The sequence below is a fragment of the Austrofundulus limnaeus genome, unplaced genomic scaffold (assembly GCF_001266775.1).
Source record: "Austrofundulus limnaeus strain Quisiro unplaced genomic scaffold, Austrofundulus_limnaeus-1.0 Scaffold97, whole genome shotgun sequence".
NCBI classification, from domain to species: domain Eukaryota; kingdom Metazoa; phylum Chordata; class Actinopteri; order Cyprinodontiformes; family Rivulidae; genus Austrofundulus; species Austrofundulus limnaeus.
Genome location: NW_013952499.1, coordinates 11,414 through 29,171, shown reverse-complemented (window position 1 = coordinate 29,171; position 17,758 = coordinate 11,414). Strand labels below are relative to the sequence as shown.

Below are 17,758 nucleotides of genomic sequence, written 5' to 3'. Positions count from 1 at the left end.
ATATAAAAACTAAAACAGCCTACAGTATTTTTACAGTATTTATTTTACAGTTAAAATATATATATTTATCAAATGAAGTCTAATGTCACAACTGATCATGCATCCCTTTGAATGTTCATACCTGATCGGTCCACCAGTGTAGATTTCTGCCTTCATATCATCTCTTCCACTAACGGCTCCATAGTCACCCACTTTCCACAGCGTGTAGTTCCGCACAGGTTTGCACTCRTCGAAATGCGTACAAGTCCCACAGGCATTGAAAGGATTACATTCTGGAAGGAAAGGACCAGTCGAGTAGAATTCCTCGCTGAATGTGCCAAACGTTCAGCTCCCACCTTGGTCAACGGCCTGGTAGTTGTTGCAAGTCTCATCGGGTATTCCGTGAGCATGGGCGTACTCCCACACCCCGGCATGGTCTCCGCCGTGACAGGTGCCAGATCGGGAGCAGTCGATTACGTGTTGGACAGACAAATAAGCAGATGGCCACGCTCCTCTGCGCTTGATATTGATACGATCTACAAGCCACAAGCTGAAACGTTACAACCGCTGGAAATGAATTACTATATTTAAGTTCTCCTAAACAATACTTTAGCTTGTTTAATCAAACAAATAAAAGGGATGTGAATGATGGGGACATTTCCATTTAGATTTCCCAATATGGTGCCAATAAATCTATGTGTAAAAGCAAGCGAAACATGTTACTTGATTTTACCTGCAATGGCACTGGTACTGCCATGAGCCCAGCAAGAACCACAGTACTGAGGGATGTGCTGGTTCCGAGTCGCACTGGCATAGTTGATCCCGTTTACGTTCCTCCAATCCCAGGACTTTGGCAGCTGAGCAAAGTTCAGGAGTTCATGAGCTCGATGTGCAGTTCTGTGAAACAAGTTTATTWAATTTTTTAATCCACCTGGTTCAAAGGCAAGACATTAAAAGCTACTGTAGAAAAAAAAAGAGKGTTCCATAGTTTTAAAAGGAACCTTGCCATAACTCAGTCTAAAACAACTAGCTCCAGTGACAGTTTGTTAGGTTTTCATATTTCATTAACTTACCTAACTCCAAAATTTGCCTTCCTCGGTGCAGGTTTATAACATCCAGACTTACTAATTAAAAACTCTCTTGCTATGGCAAAATGTGCAACTGTTATACAAATAAAACTCACTAACTGAATCATGCTGACAGAACCTGCAGAGACACAGTCTGAGGCAGACACACCTGATGTGTTTTAAGTTAATCAGACGACATTGAACCCACCTGAGAGTGGGTTGAAGGTGAGTTGGAGGGCCTGTCTAACTAGGTGTGTCTTCCTCATCAYTCAGCCAGGTGAGGACCTAAAGTGTTCAGGAAAGAGGAAGAGGTGCTGTGGCTTTGTTGGTCAAAGTGCCTGTCTAGAAAACAGGAAATCTTGGGTTCAAATCCCAGCAGTGTCTGTCTTTAATCTAATAATTGATGCAAGGGAGGGGCTGAATTACACAAAATTAACTTTTTTGAGCTATAATATATCACATTAATGTTGTTCCCTCATCAAGAACATAGATTTACTTTTTTGATAGTGTTGTTTTGCCTCATTAATGCACSTTTGAAAAATCCTTGCATCTCCTGCGGTAGCCATTCAGAGCTGCCTCGATGCTTGCTGACACAAAGCTCCGCCTATTTGTTCAAAGCTCCTCCCTGAAGCATTGTCACACCGTACGTGTCGAGTCATATGGATTTTCTGTAAAAAAAAAAAAAAACAGATTTTCCTTCATTTTGAAGATAAACAAATGTATAACAAAATCTCAAAAAAATTTTCCTTCTGCACTTCAGGGGTTGACGTGTAGCTTTGCATTTTTGTGAAGACATTCTGAAGTGGGAGTGTCAGAAATGGTAGGAGGTTCTTGACAATGGAATTTTCATAACAAATGAAGGTAACATTCGATTGTGGTATATAACTGAACGCTGTGCCTGGAAAATAAACAATCTGGCTTTCCTTTAAATAAAGAAAATAACGGTATTAAAAGCCACACAAGTCTATGAATTTAAGCAGGATTATATGTAAGATGTAAACATGAGACAGTCCACAGGGTCTGCTGCCAACTCTATATTTTTGAGAATCTTGATGAATTAAAGGAGCTTCTAACACAAAGTAAAGCTGACAATGTTAGAAGTCCAATACAGCTGTGTGAGCTGAGAAACAAAAACACTTAAAAACCAAGTGTTCAGCTTCATAAATAAAATCAACGATTGTTTCAAATTTCCACCAGCTTGTTGATAGAAAGTCATCATTATGTTGCTTCATTCCCACAAGTCACTTTGTCTGTTTCTGCTCTAACAGCCTCCCTGAGACAACAAAGACTTGATCAGTCTTTTCTGTGAGACTGCAAACAGAGCGTGATGCTAATTGACTGCCTGCCATCTTCTTCCATCTGCAGGAATAGAAAGTCATATTTAATACGTTGATTAAAATCTAATCTCTCCATGTGAGTCGGAGATGAAAGTAATTCTCGTGTAAGGGAGACTATTAATATTTAGATATAGAAAGGAAACTAGATCTCAGATTTGCAATCAGCTGGAGGATAGTAGCTYAATTTTTTAGGCTGTCAGTGAGCAGGAAACAAAAATCCTTTTTTAATATTTAACTTTTTAGCTTATATCTGTTTTTTGCACATAATTATCCCTGTAAATAAATTTCTACTATCTATTTTGGTTCAATCCATTGTGTGTTTAAGTTTTAGTGATGCAATTTTTTTTTTTTATGATTTAATAATTTTAGTCATTTACTTTCAGCTATGGCAGTATTAGCACAATAAATCAGACAGAGAAAGACAAGAAAAGCATGCAGGAGGGATCTCAAAGTTAATGAAGATCCTAAAAATGCTCCCAAAACATGAGAACGTAGTTTACCACTGGATAAATTGTGTTCTTTCTTTTAAAACTGCATCATGAATGAGTGCTGAATGACTTCCCTAAAATTTGCTCAAGAAATTGAAACTGAGTTTTTAAAGAGAAAAATAAAGGAAAAAAAAAAAGAACTGTCACTTAAAGCTAAATTACAGAAACTACCGTATTTATTCGTGTATAATATGATCTCATGTATAATACAACCCACTCCCTTTTTTTTAGCTTAAAAAGCATAAAAAGTTTAATCCTCAAACTACCTCCAATTTCATACAGACTTCAAGATTTTTCAGCCTTTGCAGTCTTTATACATATCAGTAAAATGATCATTGGACTGTTCATTTTATTTTAACAACATATGTACTAAAAGGTATTTTGACAACAAATACTGTATATATCAGCTGTAGCAGCATCGTATGAATTCTGGTATTTTACACATAGTCCACCAGGAGGTGCCAACACAAAAGTCAGAGACTTCACATGAGATTTGGACCATCTTCTGGGGGAAAAGCAGATTACTTCCTGCTCGTGAGCTGGTGGGGAAACTTTTTTCAGAGATACAAACTTTTTCAGAACACCYGTAGACGGCAGCCATTACAGACGAACATGTGTTTGTTGTTGTTCCAGGAGCGGCCCGGTCACACGCTAATGTTATTAGTTCGTTATCCTTACTGAGCTGCAGGACTGCTTTCCCCCCCTTTTTTTCACATCATGTCGCCTGCCTGGATCTGTTATCTCGCTCTGAAGCTCGGAGGAGTGTCAGAGGTAAGCTCGCTTCAACTGCTTTTCACGACGCGTCTCATTTCTGGACTCAGGCTTTGTGAATGAAGCCGATTAAAATACATAAGTAAAAATATTTATCCGAGTATAATACTACTCCCCAACTTTATGGATGATTTTATGGATTAAATTTTATGTATTATACTTGAATAAATACGGTAGCTAAAAGCTAAACGAATTAGAAGGCTAGCCTAATTTTAAAAGTASCAAAAGGTAAAGGCTAGCTAAAAACATACAGCAGTAGAATGGTGGCTGACAACTAAACATAAAACTTTGCTAAAAGCTAAAATAACAAGACAAAAGTCAATCAAGTTTACGCTGAAGCAAATAGCAAAGAGATTAGTGTTTTGTTCTGGAAAACTATTAGTAAGTTGAATACTTTGAATAGTATAAAAGTCAAAACAAACAAAAGTCATAGCAATCATCTCTTAAATGAGCTGAATAGCTAAAAAGCACAAAGTATTTAGACAAAGTTRGCAAAAGAAAAYTAAAATAAAAGCAGGAAAACAATGAGGTGTYTGTTTTCCTCACATAAACCACCTCTTTATTAAAAAGAGCAGCAGATTAATGTTGTTTGCTAAACTTAATTGTGTTTTCTGCCAGGAAATTCAGTGAATATTTTCTGTGCAATTCTTCAACAAGAATAATTGAGGGGCGGCTTCAGCCACTTCTTCATAAACCCGCTGTCAAAACAAATCAGGAAATTAGCTTTGTGARGCTTTCACAAAGTTGGACTGTGCTGAATGGAAATAACTGAGTCCTGTGAATTTAGTTAGACTGCAAAAAGTTCATCTCAAGGCCCCGTCACACTGTAACGTTTTAGACAACTTATGCCAACCTGTGAAATCGTTGAAGAWGACATTTAAAGAAATCAACTGGAAGCCTCTTAGGTTTTGAAATGCTAACAAATTGATCGAATATATAGCTTTTATTAAAAATTTAGTCGAAAAACAAGTCATGTTGGCATAAGTTGTCTAAAACGTCATAATGTGACAGAGCCTTTAACACATTTTGGTCTGACTGATCAGGAAGAGAGCAGGATGTTTGATTATTAATCTTGTTAATCTGGAAATTTTCCTTCTTTCAAGAAGTACTTTGTCTTATTCCATTAGCAGATTATTTCACTGAATTTGAGTCTGAGTTCTGTCAAATTTCTCAAATTATGTGAAATAATCTGCCATTGTTGAAAGACAGTTGCACTTCCTGAAATGAGAAAAAWTCCCACACATTCTGCTCTTGCTCAGTCTCAAAACAAGACCCCAAAAATACTTTTTGAATGGATGTAAGATTGAAACACTTGGTCAAATAGCCATTTTTTGCAGTGGAAAAAAAACGGTTATATAACTGAGTAAAAATCTTAACAAACAGTTGTATTTTGTGCTGATTTTTAAGTATAAATCAGAAAGATTTCCAAATCCACATGAGAAATAAAAAAAAAAACACACCAGATTGGAGCTAATTGATGACCCATCCACTACCATGCCTGCCTGTTCCAGGGGCATCAGTGTGACATCTCTATGATTAGCATCATTAGCTGCCTCCCCGTTCTCATTACCGTCAACATCGTTACGGTGCTCGTAAGCCAGGTGATGGATTTATGTGGATGTGCTAGTTTATGTTGTGTGTGTGTATGTGTGTTCACAAAGAGTACACAACATCCTCGCTCACTGATCTGTGTGTAACTTAGAGGTCAGTTGTCTTTCACTGGCATTTCCTCGGGACAGATCTTCACCCCATAAATCTCCACTCACCCATCAGGTGTGTTGAAGGAGTGAATGTCAGATAACTGAACTGTTCAGTTAAAAGAGCAGCCACAGGAAGCTCTTTACAGGGAGTCTGCCTAGGTTTTGCACTTGGATGAACAGGAGAAATAAAATAAAACTCCAGCGTAAAACTTGAAGAGTAAAGGAATAAAATGAAGAGATGATAGTGATTTAAATGTTTTTTTTTTCTTTTGGCGTCTTCAGAGGTGAAATAATGCAGATTAAAATGTGAACCACTTTCACAGAATGGTCTAAACCAGTGGTTCCCAAACTTTTTTGTCTTCCGACCCCCAAAATATCCATGGCAAAAACTTGTGACCCCAAATATTACTGGTCTGAGTACATGAACTTCATTAATAACCCTAAAAACACAGGCTTTTTGACAATCTAAACAGCTTATACACAAATATAAAAACTTATTTTTACTTTTTTGTGTTTTTGTAACAATTATAGGGAAAATATTGCATCAACAATTATTTTTATTACCCTTTAAATTGATTTCTGGAGATTATCCAAGGTGCTTCCTGACACATAATTGGGTCCCAAGCCCAACTTTGGGAACCAAAGTGCAGTGGTTCCCAAACTTTTCAGCTTTTGACCCACAAAATAACAGTAGCAGAGACCTGTGCCCCCAACTATTTTTGGATGATAAACATTTGTATCAGGTCAACTAAACATGGGCATAGTAACAATATTTTTATACTACATTTATCCATTTTAAATATACTAACCTCATTTGTAACAACTAAGGCAAAAATGTCGTTAATTCAGAAAAATTTTTCAGGACCCCACCTTGACGTTTCGGGACCTCACTTTGGGTCCCGACCCCAACTTTGGGAAACACTGGTCTAAATTACAAAGCAAAGCAAACTCAACCTTATTGGTTGCTGCTGAATCGTAACAGAAATGCAAATGTCAAGAACCAACTGCAGAATAAATCCTTCTTTWCAAGTGATTTCATCATTTGGGTTTTCAAATTCAACAGGAAGAAAAGGACAAAAGAGAGAGAAAAAAAATCACTCGTCAAGGTGAATCATAATCTACTTCAAAGTGACATTGTTTTGAAGAAAGATACAGTACAAATGATTCGAAGCTCCCCGCTTTAATCCGCCCAAAACTCTTGCAGAATATTTCACCACTTGATCTACAAAAGGTACGATTTTTAAGACCTGAAATTGAATGGCTTGGTCATTATTTCTAGTGGGGTCCTCCTGTCGTCTCGAAAGCTGCCACATTTTCCACATGAGGAGATTTCAAAGGCTCCGTACTGAGCTCCTGCCTCTCCAGGGAAACCACCTGTCTGCCACGGCCAAATCCCCTATCCTCAAAGTTCTCAGCAGGAGGGGGGCTCAGAAACCCAGAAAGCCATTTCACATTCGATTGGCTCAACTGATTTTAACAAAGCTGGGCGAGATGACAGACTTGTTAAGTACATTTCTGTCATTAATGGCTTTTTAATAGACACCGCATTAGTATACGGTCCGACGACGTGAACCACAAGAATGGGGAGCCCGGAGGAATCTCTGCCGGCCGTGACGCTGAACATTTTACAGCTCCTGTGCTTCTCTGTGAGCTGATGCACAACGGATAAGCAGAGAGAAAAGCCCATGCTCCTCATGTAAAATCATACCGTGCAWATCCGTTTCGGAAAGTTGTGATTCTGCGTTTTCTGCCGGTGAGAATCCAATRTTTGAGGAGAGGAAAGCTAATTAAAACTGACCTTCAGTTAATAATAATTTCAGCTGGTTGCTGCTTTGTTTCTCACTGCTGTGTAAACACCACCTTAGCATTACTTTCAACACTCTTCAATTTAAACTGCATTATAATATGTGACGTCCTATGAGGATATATTTGAGAAGAAGTTTTATTTTAATTAAAAGCAATTTAGAGGAAACAAAGGACATTAATTCTCTGCTAAAGTCGTTAAATTCAAAATAACTTGTGCTTGGCTGTGTCTATGAGCAACGCTGTAGTGGGTTGTGCAAGTTTTTTAGCTTTAAAATGGTCTTTTCTATTCTAGTTTTATATATTGTCTAAACCAGACATGACAAAACTAAAGGCRCAGCACATAATTTCATGCCAGAGAGGAAAACACACCAGCATATTCACTTTTATCACAAGCTTGGTTCCTTTAATGTCAGCTGAAAGATATTTTATTCTGGTTTTATTGAATCAGTTCTCACTTTTGCTTTTATCTGTTGGCGTATGTTACTTTCCATCAAAAATAAGAATCGAATGCAAAGTTTTGTCAAGGTTTGTTGGAAAATTGCTGCCATGTCTCTTAATGGCCTGAGGGATCTCTATAAGTCCACGTCTTTAAATAAGGCTTTGTGGTGTATGTATGGGGTTTTGTTTCACTGCTATCTGCAGAACAACAATAAAGTTTTACTTGAACTTGAGTTTTAGACTAAGAGCATCTTTTGTTATGATCTTAGTTGTGACTAGACAGTGTTGATGCCAGCAGGCGGTGTTAGGCAAAGAAATTGTGTTGTGGAAAATACTCAGTTTCTACCACACCAAATACTTGCTCAGTTGCTGTGAAACTGTCTGAGTTGTAGTTTTTTTTTATTTTGATAATGCTCACTTGCCTTGGCAGCCATCTTGAAATTAGATGACTCCAAATGTTATTCACTTGTATCACTTGTAGATGATTGTTTTCTATGAAATATGCAATAACATCATTTGCTAACATTACAGAAAAATGCACACAAGGACAAAAACATTCCTGCACTTATGTCTTTGATAATAGGAAATAATTACTCTGAATTAAGTAGAAATGCAAAAAGGAACAAGCTGGATTTAATTGTGTAAAGGTAGACGCTTCAGTTCTTTAAAGGGCCAATTTTATGTGTTTCTCTGGCATATAGTTAAATTCTACACCAAAATAACATAAATGTGTTACCTTCATTTGTTATGAAAATGTGTCAATTGTTATAAAAAATGTCTTTGCATCATAGCCATTTCTAAACGCCTTGAAATTGGCCTCTGTCTCTTTAAGAACTTCCTACCCATTCCGTCACTCCCATTTATGCTTGTGTTTACAACCGGTTTTAGGGGTATTGTATTTTGTTGTAATAATATTAATAAAAGCAGCAACATTATACAATATGTGTTTTTGAAAAAAGCAACTCAGGATACAGTTGAACTTTACCGTTGGACCCAGAAAGTACGTTTTATGAAGAACCGGAGCGAGAAGAGAGGTGAAGTTTCACCTTGGTAAGAATCTCTCAGTCATCCTCACACACACACACACGTCAATGTTAAGCTAATTTATTTATTACTACAATGTGGTGGAAGTCAACTACAGAACATAAATGATAATATAAGTTACAAATGATAACCGTAGATCACAGATAGACCAAACAACRGAACAAAARGTGAGTTGTTTTTCAGCTTASCTAGGCCGACAACAACAGTGTTTGCATCGTATTTTAGTGATAATCTGGTTATTGGTCCACCGTTAAATTCCCTTTTGTTTGGAAAGCTATCATCTGTTGCTCGCACAAATAAAAGATTGTTTATCCGTCTGAGGGTTACTCCAAACATTGAAGTCCAACCATTTCATCCTTGTAAAGGGCTCGACACACGGGAGGCGATGTCGCTCGCTCTCCATTCATTTCCTATGGAGCCTGTGCGGTGAGGCGACAATCGCTCGCCCTCCTCCAGCTAAGCGACCGGCGAAAATAGTGCATGTGAAATTTCACGCTCGTACACATACACGTGCACACGCGAGCTTGCGACGCGACATATGAAAGTTGAAAAATGTTGAACTTTTGTCGCTGTCGCTTAGCATACAACCAATCAGCGAGGGTTTCATTGACTGACCAATGAGAGGAGAGTATGCTACACACTGCCGTTAGCTAACACTTTCACCAAGGGATTACTAAAAAGCTTTGTGGGAATTTAAGTTTATGGTAAGTTTTTCCTCATAAAACTGTATCTTGATGTGTGTTTGTTTTTCAATATCATTAGCATCGCAAGATTTGTTTAGTTTACACGTCCGTAATGCACACCCGCCTTCAGAGTCAAGAACCAATCAAATTTTGTGAAGACAAGCGACCTGAGAGDGCGATTCGCAACGCTGCCGTCACTATCGTGTCCCGTGTGTCGGGTTTCACCCTGGCTGCGATGACAGCTGTTAATCYCTGTAGTTTGTCGCTGCCCGTGTGTCGAGCCCTTTAAGCTTAAAAATAGGCTAGTCTCCTTGGTATCCAAAAATATGGAAAATATCTTAAAAGGACCGGAAAATACTCTGGGAATTTTTTTTAACGTTATGATATGAAGCTCAAAAAAGTTGATTTTACATGAGTGAAGAAATTTATTAGTCAGATTAGATACTGATTTTAATAGCACTACACCATTTTCTTAGTTTCCCTTTGAAGTATTGACTTTTATAATTCATTGTTTAACTATTGTCATGTCTTGATTAAAATAGCTTAGATACATGCCCGAAACACCATCACAACACATAAGAAACCGTTTATAAAACATTAGGTGAGCATTGTTTTGTCTGAGTGTCTGCAYTTCAGCCGTAGGCCAGTAGTGGGTGTACCGGGCACTGAAGAACATATATATATATATATATGCTGGAACTTCCGGTTTCTTGTCAGCGTTGGTTTCCTGCTTGCATTGYCAGCATTAAACCTCCGTTCATTTCCAGTCACTGGTGTTGTATGGTCCTCATTCTCTTCACATTTGAATCTATTCAACATTTGTGTGGTTTCATCTCAATTTCAGTTAATGAACACTAAAATTTTCTTACATGAGATTGCCCTTTTACCTTGGCTTCATGAATTCTTTTCTAAGAAACAAACCAAAGATAAAGAGTAGAATATAAAATGTGTTCTATTTTTTGTAAAGCTGGCCAAACTGTCATACAGCTGTGTCCTGAGATGTAAACTGCTTGAATGAAAATTGCAGATTCAAATTATTTTGGACGACGGGCCTAATCCTCCACTTCGTCCACTCTTGAAAATGTTAATGGCAGTCCACTTCAGTGGCTTGAAATGTTTAAATGGCTATTACTCGCTGATTGTGGGCCTATAATTTGTCCTTCCAAGAGCTCACAGTCCACTCCGCAGTTTGATCCATGTTCTTAATTTAGATTCAAATCGAGCATCTTCCTGTTGTTAAAACCTTTAGACCACCAGATCTGGTGTGATGGTTTGAATTAGAAATGTTACCTTTTTGAAATTTGATGCTTCTCTTGTCATGAAAAGTTCAACATCTCTGCTTCGCCCTTTTTCGCTCCTAATTTACATTTACCCATGAGCTCCAGTGTGACGTCTCCCTGAGGACCTCTGGTGAGTTAGTTAGAGATTTTGTTTCTGCCGTCTTCCTCTTGTTCAGTTTATTAATCATTAAGAAGTGCTCAAGGCTTGCTGTGTGTGTCGATGGGTCGATTGGTTTGTTTAAATTCAAACAAACCAGTCTTCCTTCGTGCAAGCTGCTCAGTGAAATCACAGTATGCATGGTTTAGCTGCATGAAACCCTGCAGAGGAGAAATACAATTTGTTACAATTTGTACTCAGGCACCAGGTGGAGATGTCAAAATCAATGTAGTTTTATTCTCTCCAGTCACTCACTTCCTGCCCCAATTATCATTGCAACAGCACCTAACAAAGAGCGCTATCATTTCAGTGCTGTTCTTCCATGAAATTTCAAATGCATCTCAAAAGGCCTGTCTTTGTGCTGGCAGGTAATTTTTACTCAGACATCCAATCTTTTATAATTTGAGCACAGGATTTGCATCATTCTGTCTCTCTCGGCAGACAAAAAAGGGTATTTTTTAAATTTTTTTACGCTTAAGATAAATGATCCTGATTCATTTCTCAGATGCTAGTCAAGCCCGCATACTTGGTCCTGTCTGTGATATTTATTTGGCTGTGCAGTTCTGCAGAACTGAGTCTATAAGGAACAGAGGGTCATCTGCTGAGCATGAAGCCTGCGTTTTTATGTATTCCAACTCGAGAGTGTCCACATATCTCTGTTTTATACTCAATGCTGTCTTTTAAGCTCTTGGAGACTAAACACATAAGCCTGAAGCACACATTTTAGATTTTAGGAGCTCAGGAAGCTCTTACAGACTCTTAGAGACTTCAGTAAATTTGTTGGTCTTCTTAAGTGTAAGAAAATATTGATACACTCAAATGTTGCAATATTTCATTCTCTGATACTGTATCGATTCTCTAAAGCACTCTTGTTTTTTTATTGAGGCTTAAAATGTAAACTTTCATGCCAGCAGTTCATTCTTTTGTTGTAATTTAGCCTCCAACCACTAGTTGGCAGCAGTCAGCCAGCCATTTGGCTCCTCTAAAGAGCCAAAGAGTTTAACTCTAGCTCAAACATAAGCATTGTGACTAATCATCTAAAACAAACTGAGCTTTTTTTTTTAAATTAGAATTTTAGATTAAACAAGGGCAATATATCACCTTGATTACAGTATCAAAATATATCGTGATATGTATCCTATCACCAAATTCTTGCCTATTGCTGGGTTGCTGATGACGTAGTTTCAACATCACGAATTTCAGACGACAGGAAGTAAATGCAGCCCCATTTCCTTCTGTTGATTCAGCATCAAAAGGCCTAAATTCTGGACTGTGTACGTTTGTTGTAACCGCTACAAATGGGAGAAATATTAGTTGGGTTTTTTTTCGTTTTCTGAAAGTAGTGTGTCACAAGAGAGTTAGTTTCAAAAAACTTTCAGAAAAAAGGACTACAAGAGTGGATTAATAATTATGTCTAAAAACAGGAAGTGCGGAAACGGGCAATGCAAGAGTTTGCAGTTTGTTAGCATTGGCGACAGCATTGTTATCATAGGCTAATTACTTAAAATAGCACAACTCACTGCTCACCCGGGCAGAAACAAGTCAGACATTTAAAGCTTCTTTGGATCCTAAATGTTTGATCCAACCCGAAACAAAATAATTGTAGCTTCGAGGCTTTTGAGAGCTTTCATCTGGCTCGTCGTATAATACAAGGTCTGCAGCACCAGATAGTTTATGTCAATTGCCGCAACACAAAGTAAATCCTCCAGATTARATGACTGCAAGTCTTTTTRATTAKGACAATGGATCACATCCTAAATGTTAGCATTTTTTTTTTGCAATGTCTTGTCTTTTCCAGCCCATTTTGAGCATTGGTGAACTCGCTGTGATCCATTTCGCTGTGTGAGCGAATCACTTCCTGATCCCCCATCTGAATTTTGCACGTCATCTGAGTCACATGACTGCAACCCAGCCACAGACAGCCCTACTTACATCTCCTTGAAATGATAATTCATTTATTGTGACAAGAACTTCAGTTAAAAGCAAGTGTTTATTATATAGCTGTGTACCAATGGATTAGAGTAAAACCAAAAAGAAATTACTTCTTATTTATATAAAAAAACATATGTTAAACTAGTAAGGACAGAATTGTTGGCACCCTTAACGCCACGTCTCAAACTCTGTGTTTCACCTTAATTAGTATCACAGGTGCTTTTTTCATCAGCCATTGGARGTGCTGTAGCCCCCACCCCACCTCTCTTTGGGATGTGCTTATTGTTAAACAGGTCTGTCGGGGAACAGAACCTGAAACTGCTGGAGAATGTTTCAATAGTCGATTCCCAATAATCCTTTAAAAGAACCACCCCCTTTTCATGTGGTTAATGTATAGTTTTACACCAACAGAGTTTAGCACCATAAGGTTGCATTTGCTTGAAAGCCTGGATCACCTTCACAGTGGTCTAATCCTGCAGGATTCAGGAACCACCTTTTGACCAGGAGGCATTGGCCATTAAAATATGACAAAAGAAATGCCTGGGTCCTGCACAAAGGATTTTTCTCCCCCCGCACAGGAATGGCCGCCCACCGAGTAAATTACAGTTCCTTTAGCGCCGTTTGACTTTGRTCTGCACATTGATTGTGCTTATTAAACAGTTTTGAAGCCTAATTGAACCATATGGCGGCTACATCCGGAGCGCTGAGATAACAAGGTTTGTATTCACCAAAACAGTGCAGCTGAGCGAGCTGTGATTACGTTTCATAAATCAGAATTATCATCAGCTTTAATTGTGGCGAGCTTTCTTTTTGATCAGGAGCACTGAAACTTCAAAACGCAGCTCAACAGCTTTCTGGCACATCTACAATCTGTAAGGAAATACAAAAACCCAAAGCCCTCCGGCATCAGGACACTTTTTTTTATTCTTTCTTTTTCATGATAGATGTTATCAAGATGCCACATTAGATTACTTCTTTTCTCAAATTGAGACCCAATTCAAGCAAGAGCTATCTCCCCCAGCTGAGTGGTCTTGACAGAAGCAATTTCCTAGTTCTAATAGAAAGATTTCTTCATTGCTGCGATTTACTAAAGAGGCGAGGCGCACCGCTGCACCAGATGTGTCCCAGAGTCCCCAGGAACACACAAGCATATTTTTTGTTGGACGAGTACAGCGGCACTGCAACTGTTGCTGGATAAACTGAACTGTGCGTTTTTAATAACATTACTGTCACGTATTAGGTGTTCATTTGTGCATAATGAAAACTGCTTATTTTGAAAAGAAACAAATGAGTTTGACTCAAATTATATAAAGGGGAAATTACAAATACAGTCATTTTATTTAAAAATATGAGGATTTGCAATTGAGTTTCGCAAAATGAGAAGCTATTTAAAGTAAAATAGAAAGTCTTTTACATGAATTCTCAAATGACTTCTGGCTTTACAGTGTTGCTCATAATTATGACCCCCACCTGCCAAGTGGGAGTCATATTGTTTTCATCATTTTTGGTCAAACTTATCACAAAAACGGCTGCACAGATCAACATGAAATTTAGCAGGAATGTAGTTGTGTCTGACCTACACTCAGTGGCAGCTGGTCAATAGGGGGCGCTAGGGTGCCGCCCCACCACTAGTTTTTTGCACACAAAAAAATTAAAAATAAAGTAACTAAATAAAACATTATAAATGTTTCAAAAAATATCGTATATATGTTTTATGATAAGTAAAATAAATAATTTAGAGTTATTGATGTGTAAACTTCCATTTTACTCTTGAGTTTTTTTCCCGTTGAGTCACTTCCGGGTCACGAGCGGTTCTGCGTTCCAGAGTCCCATAGGCAAGTCATTGTAAGATTTTGGACATGCACAGTAAGTCCTCAATGCAAAAGTATAAGGTGGCCTGTGGCGCAGCTGACCTGCGAACACACACCGGTAGTGCCTACACTGTGCCAGCCAACCGTTTTACGATAGACCCCGTATTTGAGGAGGGGGCCCCATCTAAAAAGGGAGTATCTGGACACACAAAAATGCTTATAACTTGAAAACTATTCAACATAGGAGCTTCAGATTTTGTTGTTGTTTAGCTCTGATGAAGGGCTATCAATTGAGCCCACCATTGAGCCCCATACCGCTGCCCCAAACACCCACCCCACCTGAAAAGTGGGTGTCTGGACCAACAAAAATGCTTATAACTCAAAAACAATTCAACATAGCAGCTTCAGATTTTGTTGTTTAGCTCTGATAAAGGACTATCTATTTGTCTGAGCCACACCCTCACCCCTTGGACCCCCACCCAAAACAATAAATGTGTTCTGGTGTGTTCTGGTGCGTTGGTGCTTTGCGTACGTGCAMGGGTCTGCTACCGCTATGCTGTATCTAGTTAAAATCTGTGTTTATTTCCCCTCTGGTGACTGACAGACTGTGATTTCAGTCATAGTAAAGCACTCTTTGTTAAAAGAAGCTCTGATTTCTGACTTTACACGGCAGTCATGGTGTGTCGCAGCCTTCCTCTCTCCATCTGTTATTCCTGTGTTGAATGAAAGGCAGGTGGCCAGCTGATAATGTACCCCCACTTTGAACTATCATTCATCTCATCCCACTCAATCTTCTGACAGCCATCAAAAGAAACTTGGCTAAGAGATACACAAGCTCATCCATATGCATGCCARGGCTAAAAAGACTCCTCTGGCACCCATTAGCTGTACAGTCACACTGAAATGAACTGCTTGGAGAATTTGCATGTGGACATTAACAGATTAATCATGAGTGACAGTAGAGGGGGGAAAAGCTGTGGTCCAAAACCACATGGGGGCCAAGATGGACTCTGACCTACATGCACCAAGTAGATTGGTGCCCTGATAACATTATGAGATCCAAATGATTAAAATGACCCAGTTTCCCTCTGGTTCTGTTGAAAAAGAAAAAGTCTGGTCTGAATTTAAAAAAAAGGCAAAATGAATCTTTAGATTTTGCAGCATGAAAAGTCTCAAAGGTTGAACCGTTTGTCATTTTGATGCAGAAGCTTCCTAATGGACAAACTTACAGAAAGTTTTCATTTGAACTTCAAAGTGTAGTATAAATATTTCTGAAAATAAAACTGCTATCTATCTTTCATCATCCCTTCTTCCAATCATCATTTATTCAACGGTGAAAGGATTACATTTTAATGTCTTTCCGACAATGTGTTTGTGTCAACGTGTAACCCTCGATATCTTGTTTATAAAGACATAAATTATTTCACATTTTTGCTGCAGGTTTGTTGAAGCCATTCTCTCTTCAGACAAGTTCTGTTAAAACAGAAAAAGCGGGCTGTGACAGACAGGTCGTTGGATGATGAAAAATCTGAGAAAGACTTAAAACCTGAGTATCTAGTNCTCTGTAGATTTAAAATAAAGTTAGAAAATAAAAATTTCCAAAAATAAATATTAGCTTTTAAATTTTACTTTATTAATAATTTGTAATAATTTTCTTTAAGCATACAAAATGTTTCTGTTAAACTTTATTGATAGAAGAACTTTGACCCAAACCCTGAGGCCCCGCCCCCTGGCAGACCTCTGCTCCAATCAGGTCGTTTGACAGCAATAACTCTTGTTGATGTAAACAACCACTTCTGTACAAATAAAAACAAACAAAAACAAAGCTTAGATAGAAAACAACCCAACGAACTGAAGAGATTTCTGTACAATTCATAGTCATAAATTTATTTTGATAATTTTAGTTTTTCTTTGTTTCGTAAACTTTCTGTAACTTTAATAAAAACATCAAAAGAGAAGTTTTTCCTTGAGTTAGCGCCGCTCTGAGCTTACACAAAATATAGACTCCGCTAGTTTTACCTATGTACAGGGGAGTATTTACAGGACCAGGACCAGGGCCAGGACCAGGAGGGACAGAACCAAGACCAGGAGGGACAGAACCAGGACCAGGAGGGACAGAACCAGGAGGGACAGTCCTCAAAGGACTCTAACCTGGAGGACTTGATCCTACAGGGCCGATCCTAAAGGACTTGAATCAGGAGAACCTGACCCTGAAGAACCTGACTGAGGAGGACCAGACCCTGGAGACCACCTGTGTATCAGATCATGGAGGTCCTGGATCTGTGGGGTCTGAACTGGTTCTGTTTGGGTTAAAACAGCTTCAGCTCAGAACTGAACCAGGAGGCAGACTGCTGATGATCCATCTTTACTGGGTTTCTGAACCCGACCGGACCACCACTCATCAAGACCTTCAACCTGGATCAGAGTTCTAAACAGGGATCAGGTCTGCCAGAAACCAGAGAGCTGGAGAACCGGGTCCTGGATTCTTAAAGTCCAGTTGATGTTAGAAAAGTTTCTGGAACCCTGAACTGGGCTCGTTCAGAACTTTATTTTCAGAACAATTAAACCAAGTAAATCCCTGAAAGTTCAAATCTGATTCTACAGGGTGAAGTCCAGACTGTGGTTCTGACTTCATGTTGGATTAAAGGTCCTATCAAACCAAACCAGACCAGACCGGACCAGAATGTGGACCTACTTCTGGACTCCAGATCCAGTTGGTTCTGTTTATGAAGAAGCAGGTGCTGGTCGGACTGAAACCCTCCTGGTCTWTGGACCCGTTGGACTGTGGGAGAAGTTCTGGTTCTGGATCGGGTCGGGCTGAGCTTCAACAAACAGGATGTTTATGGTACAGATGGAGGAGAAGGTCTCGTGGACCACCAGAGCTGAGAGCATCAGAACTGTTCTGCTGGGTCTTAGTTTAGGTTTTTTAACTTTGTAAAATACAAACAAATTAATTAAACATCAAATTAAACGTATTAAAACATTACAAAGTTCTGTGGATGTAAAAAATTATAAATACTGAAGACTGACTGAGAGGAACCAACACAGTGATGTCATCAGTGATGTCATCAGTGATGTCGTCAGTGATGTCATCAGTGATGTCATAAGACTGATGACTTTCATAAACTTTGAGTCAAACTCAATCTTTCTGTGACAAAACAAAAACTTAAATTCTTTTTAAAATGTCAGAATGTGTTGTGTTATTTTTATCTGTTGTGTTGTTTTTATCTGTTGTGTTATTTTTATCTGTTGTGTTGTTTTTATC

The 17,758-nt window shown here is 38.6% G+C and overlaps 1 protein-coding gene and 1 non-coding gene across 2 annotated transcripts; one reads left to right on the top strand and one right to left on the bottom strand.

The window, feature by feature from the left end:
* Positions 1-121: 121 nt before the first annotated feature.
* On the bottom strand, positions 122-1,682 carry LOC106520731 (cathepsin Z; the record flags this gene model as incomplete). Its single annotated transcript, XM_014012958.1, is given in 5 exon segments — positions 122-272; positions 336-515; positions 713-876; positions 1,053-1,331; positions 1,578-1,682. Coding segments are annotated over 4 exon segments (617 nt in total), but the record flags the coding sequence as incomplete, so codon positions are not given.
* trnas-aga (transfer RNA serine (anticodon AGA)) lies at positions 1,357-1,430 on the top strand. Its single transcript has one exon. It is a non-coding gene; the product is annotated as a tRNA-Ser (tRNA).
* Positions 1,683-17,758: the final 16,076 nt, after the last annotated feature.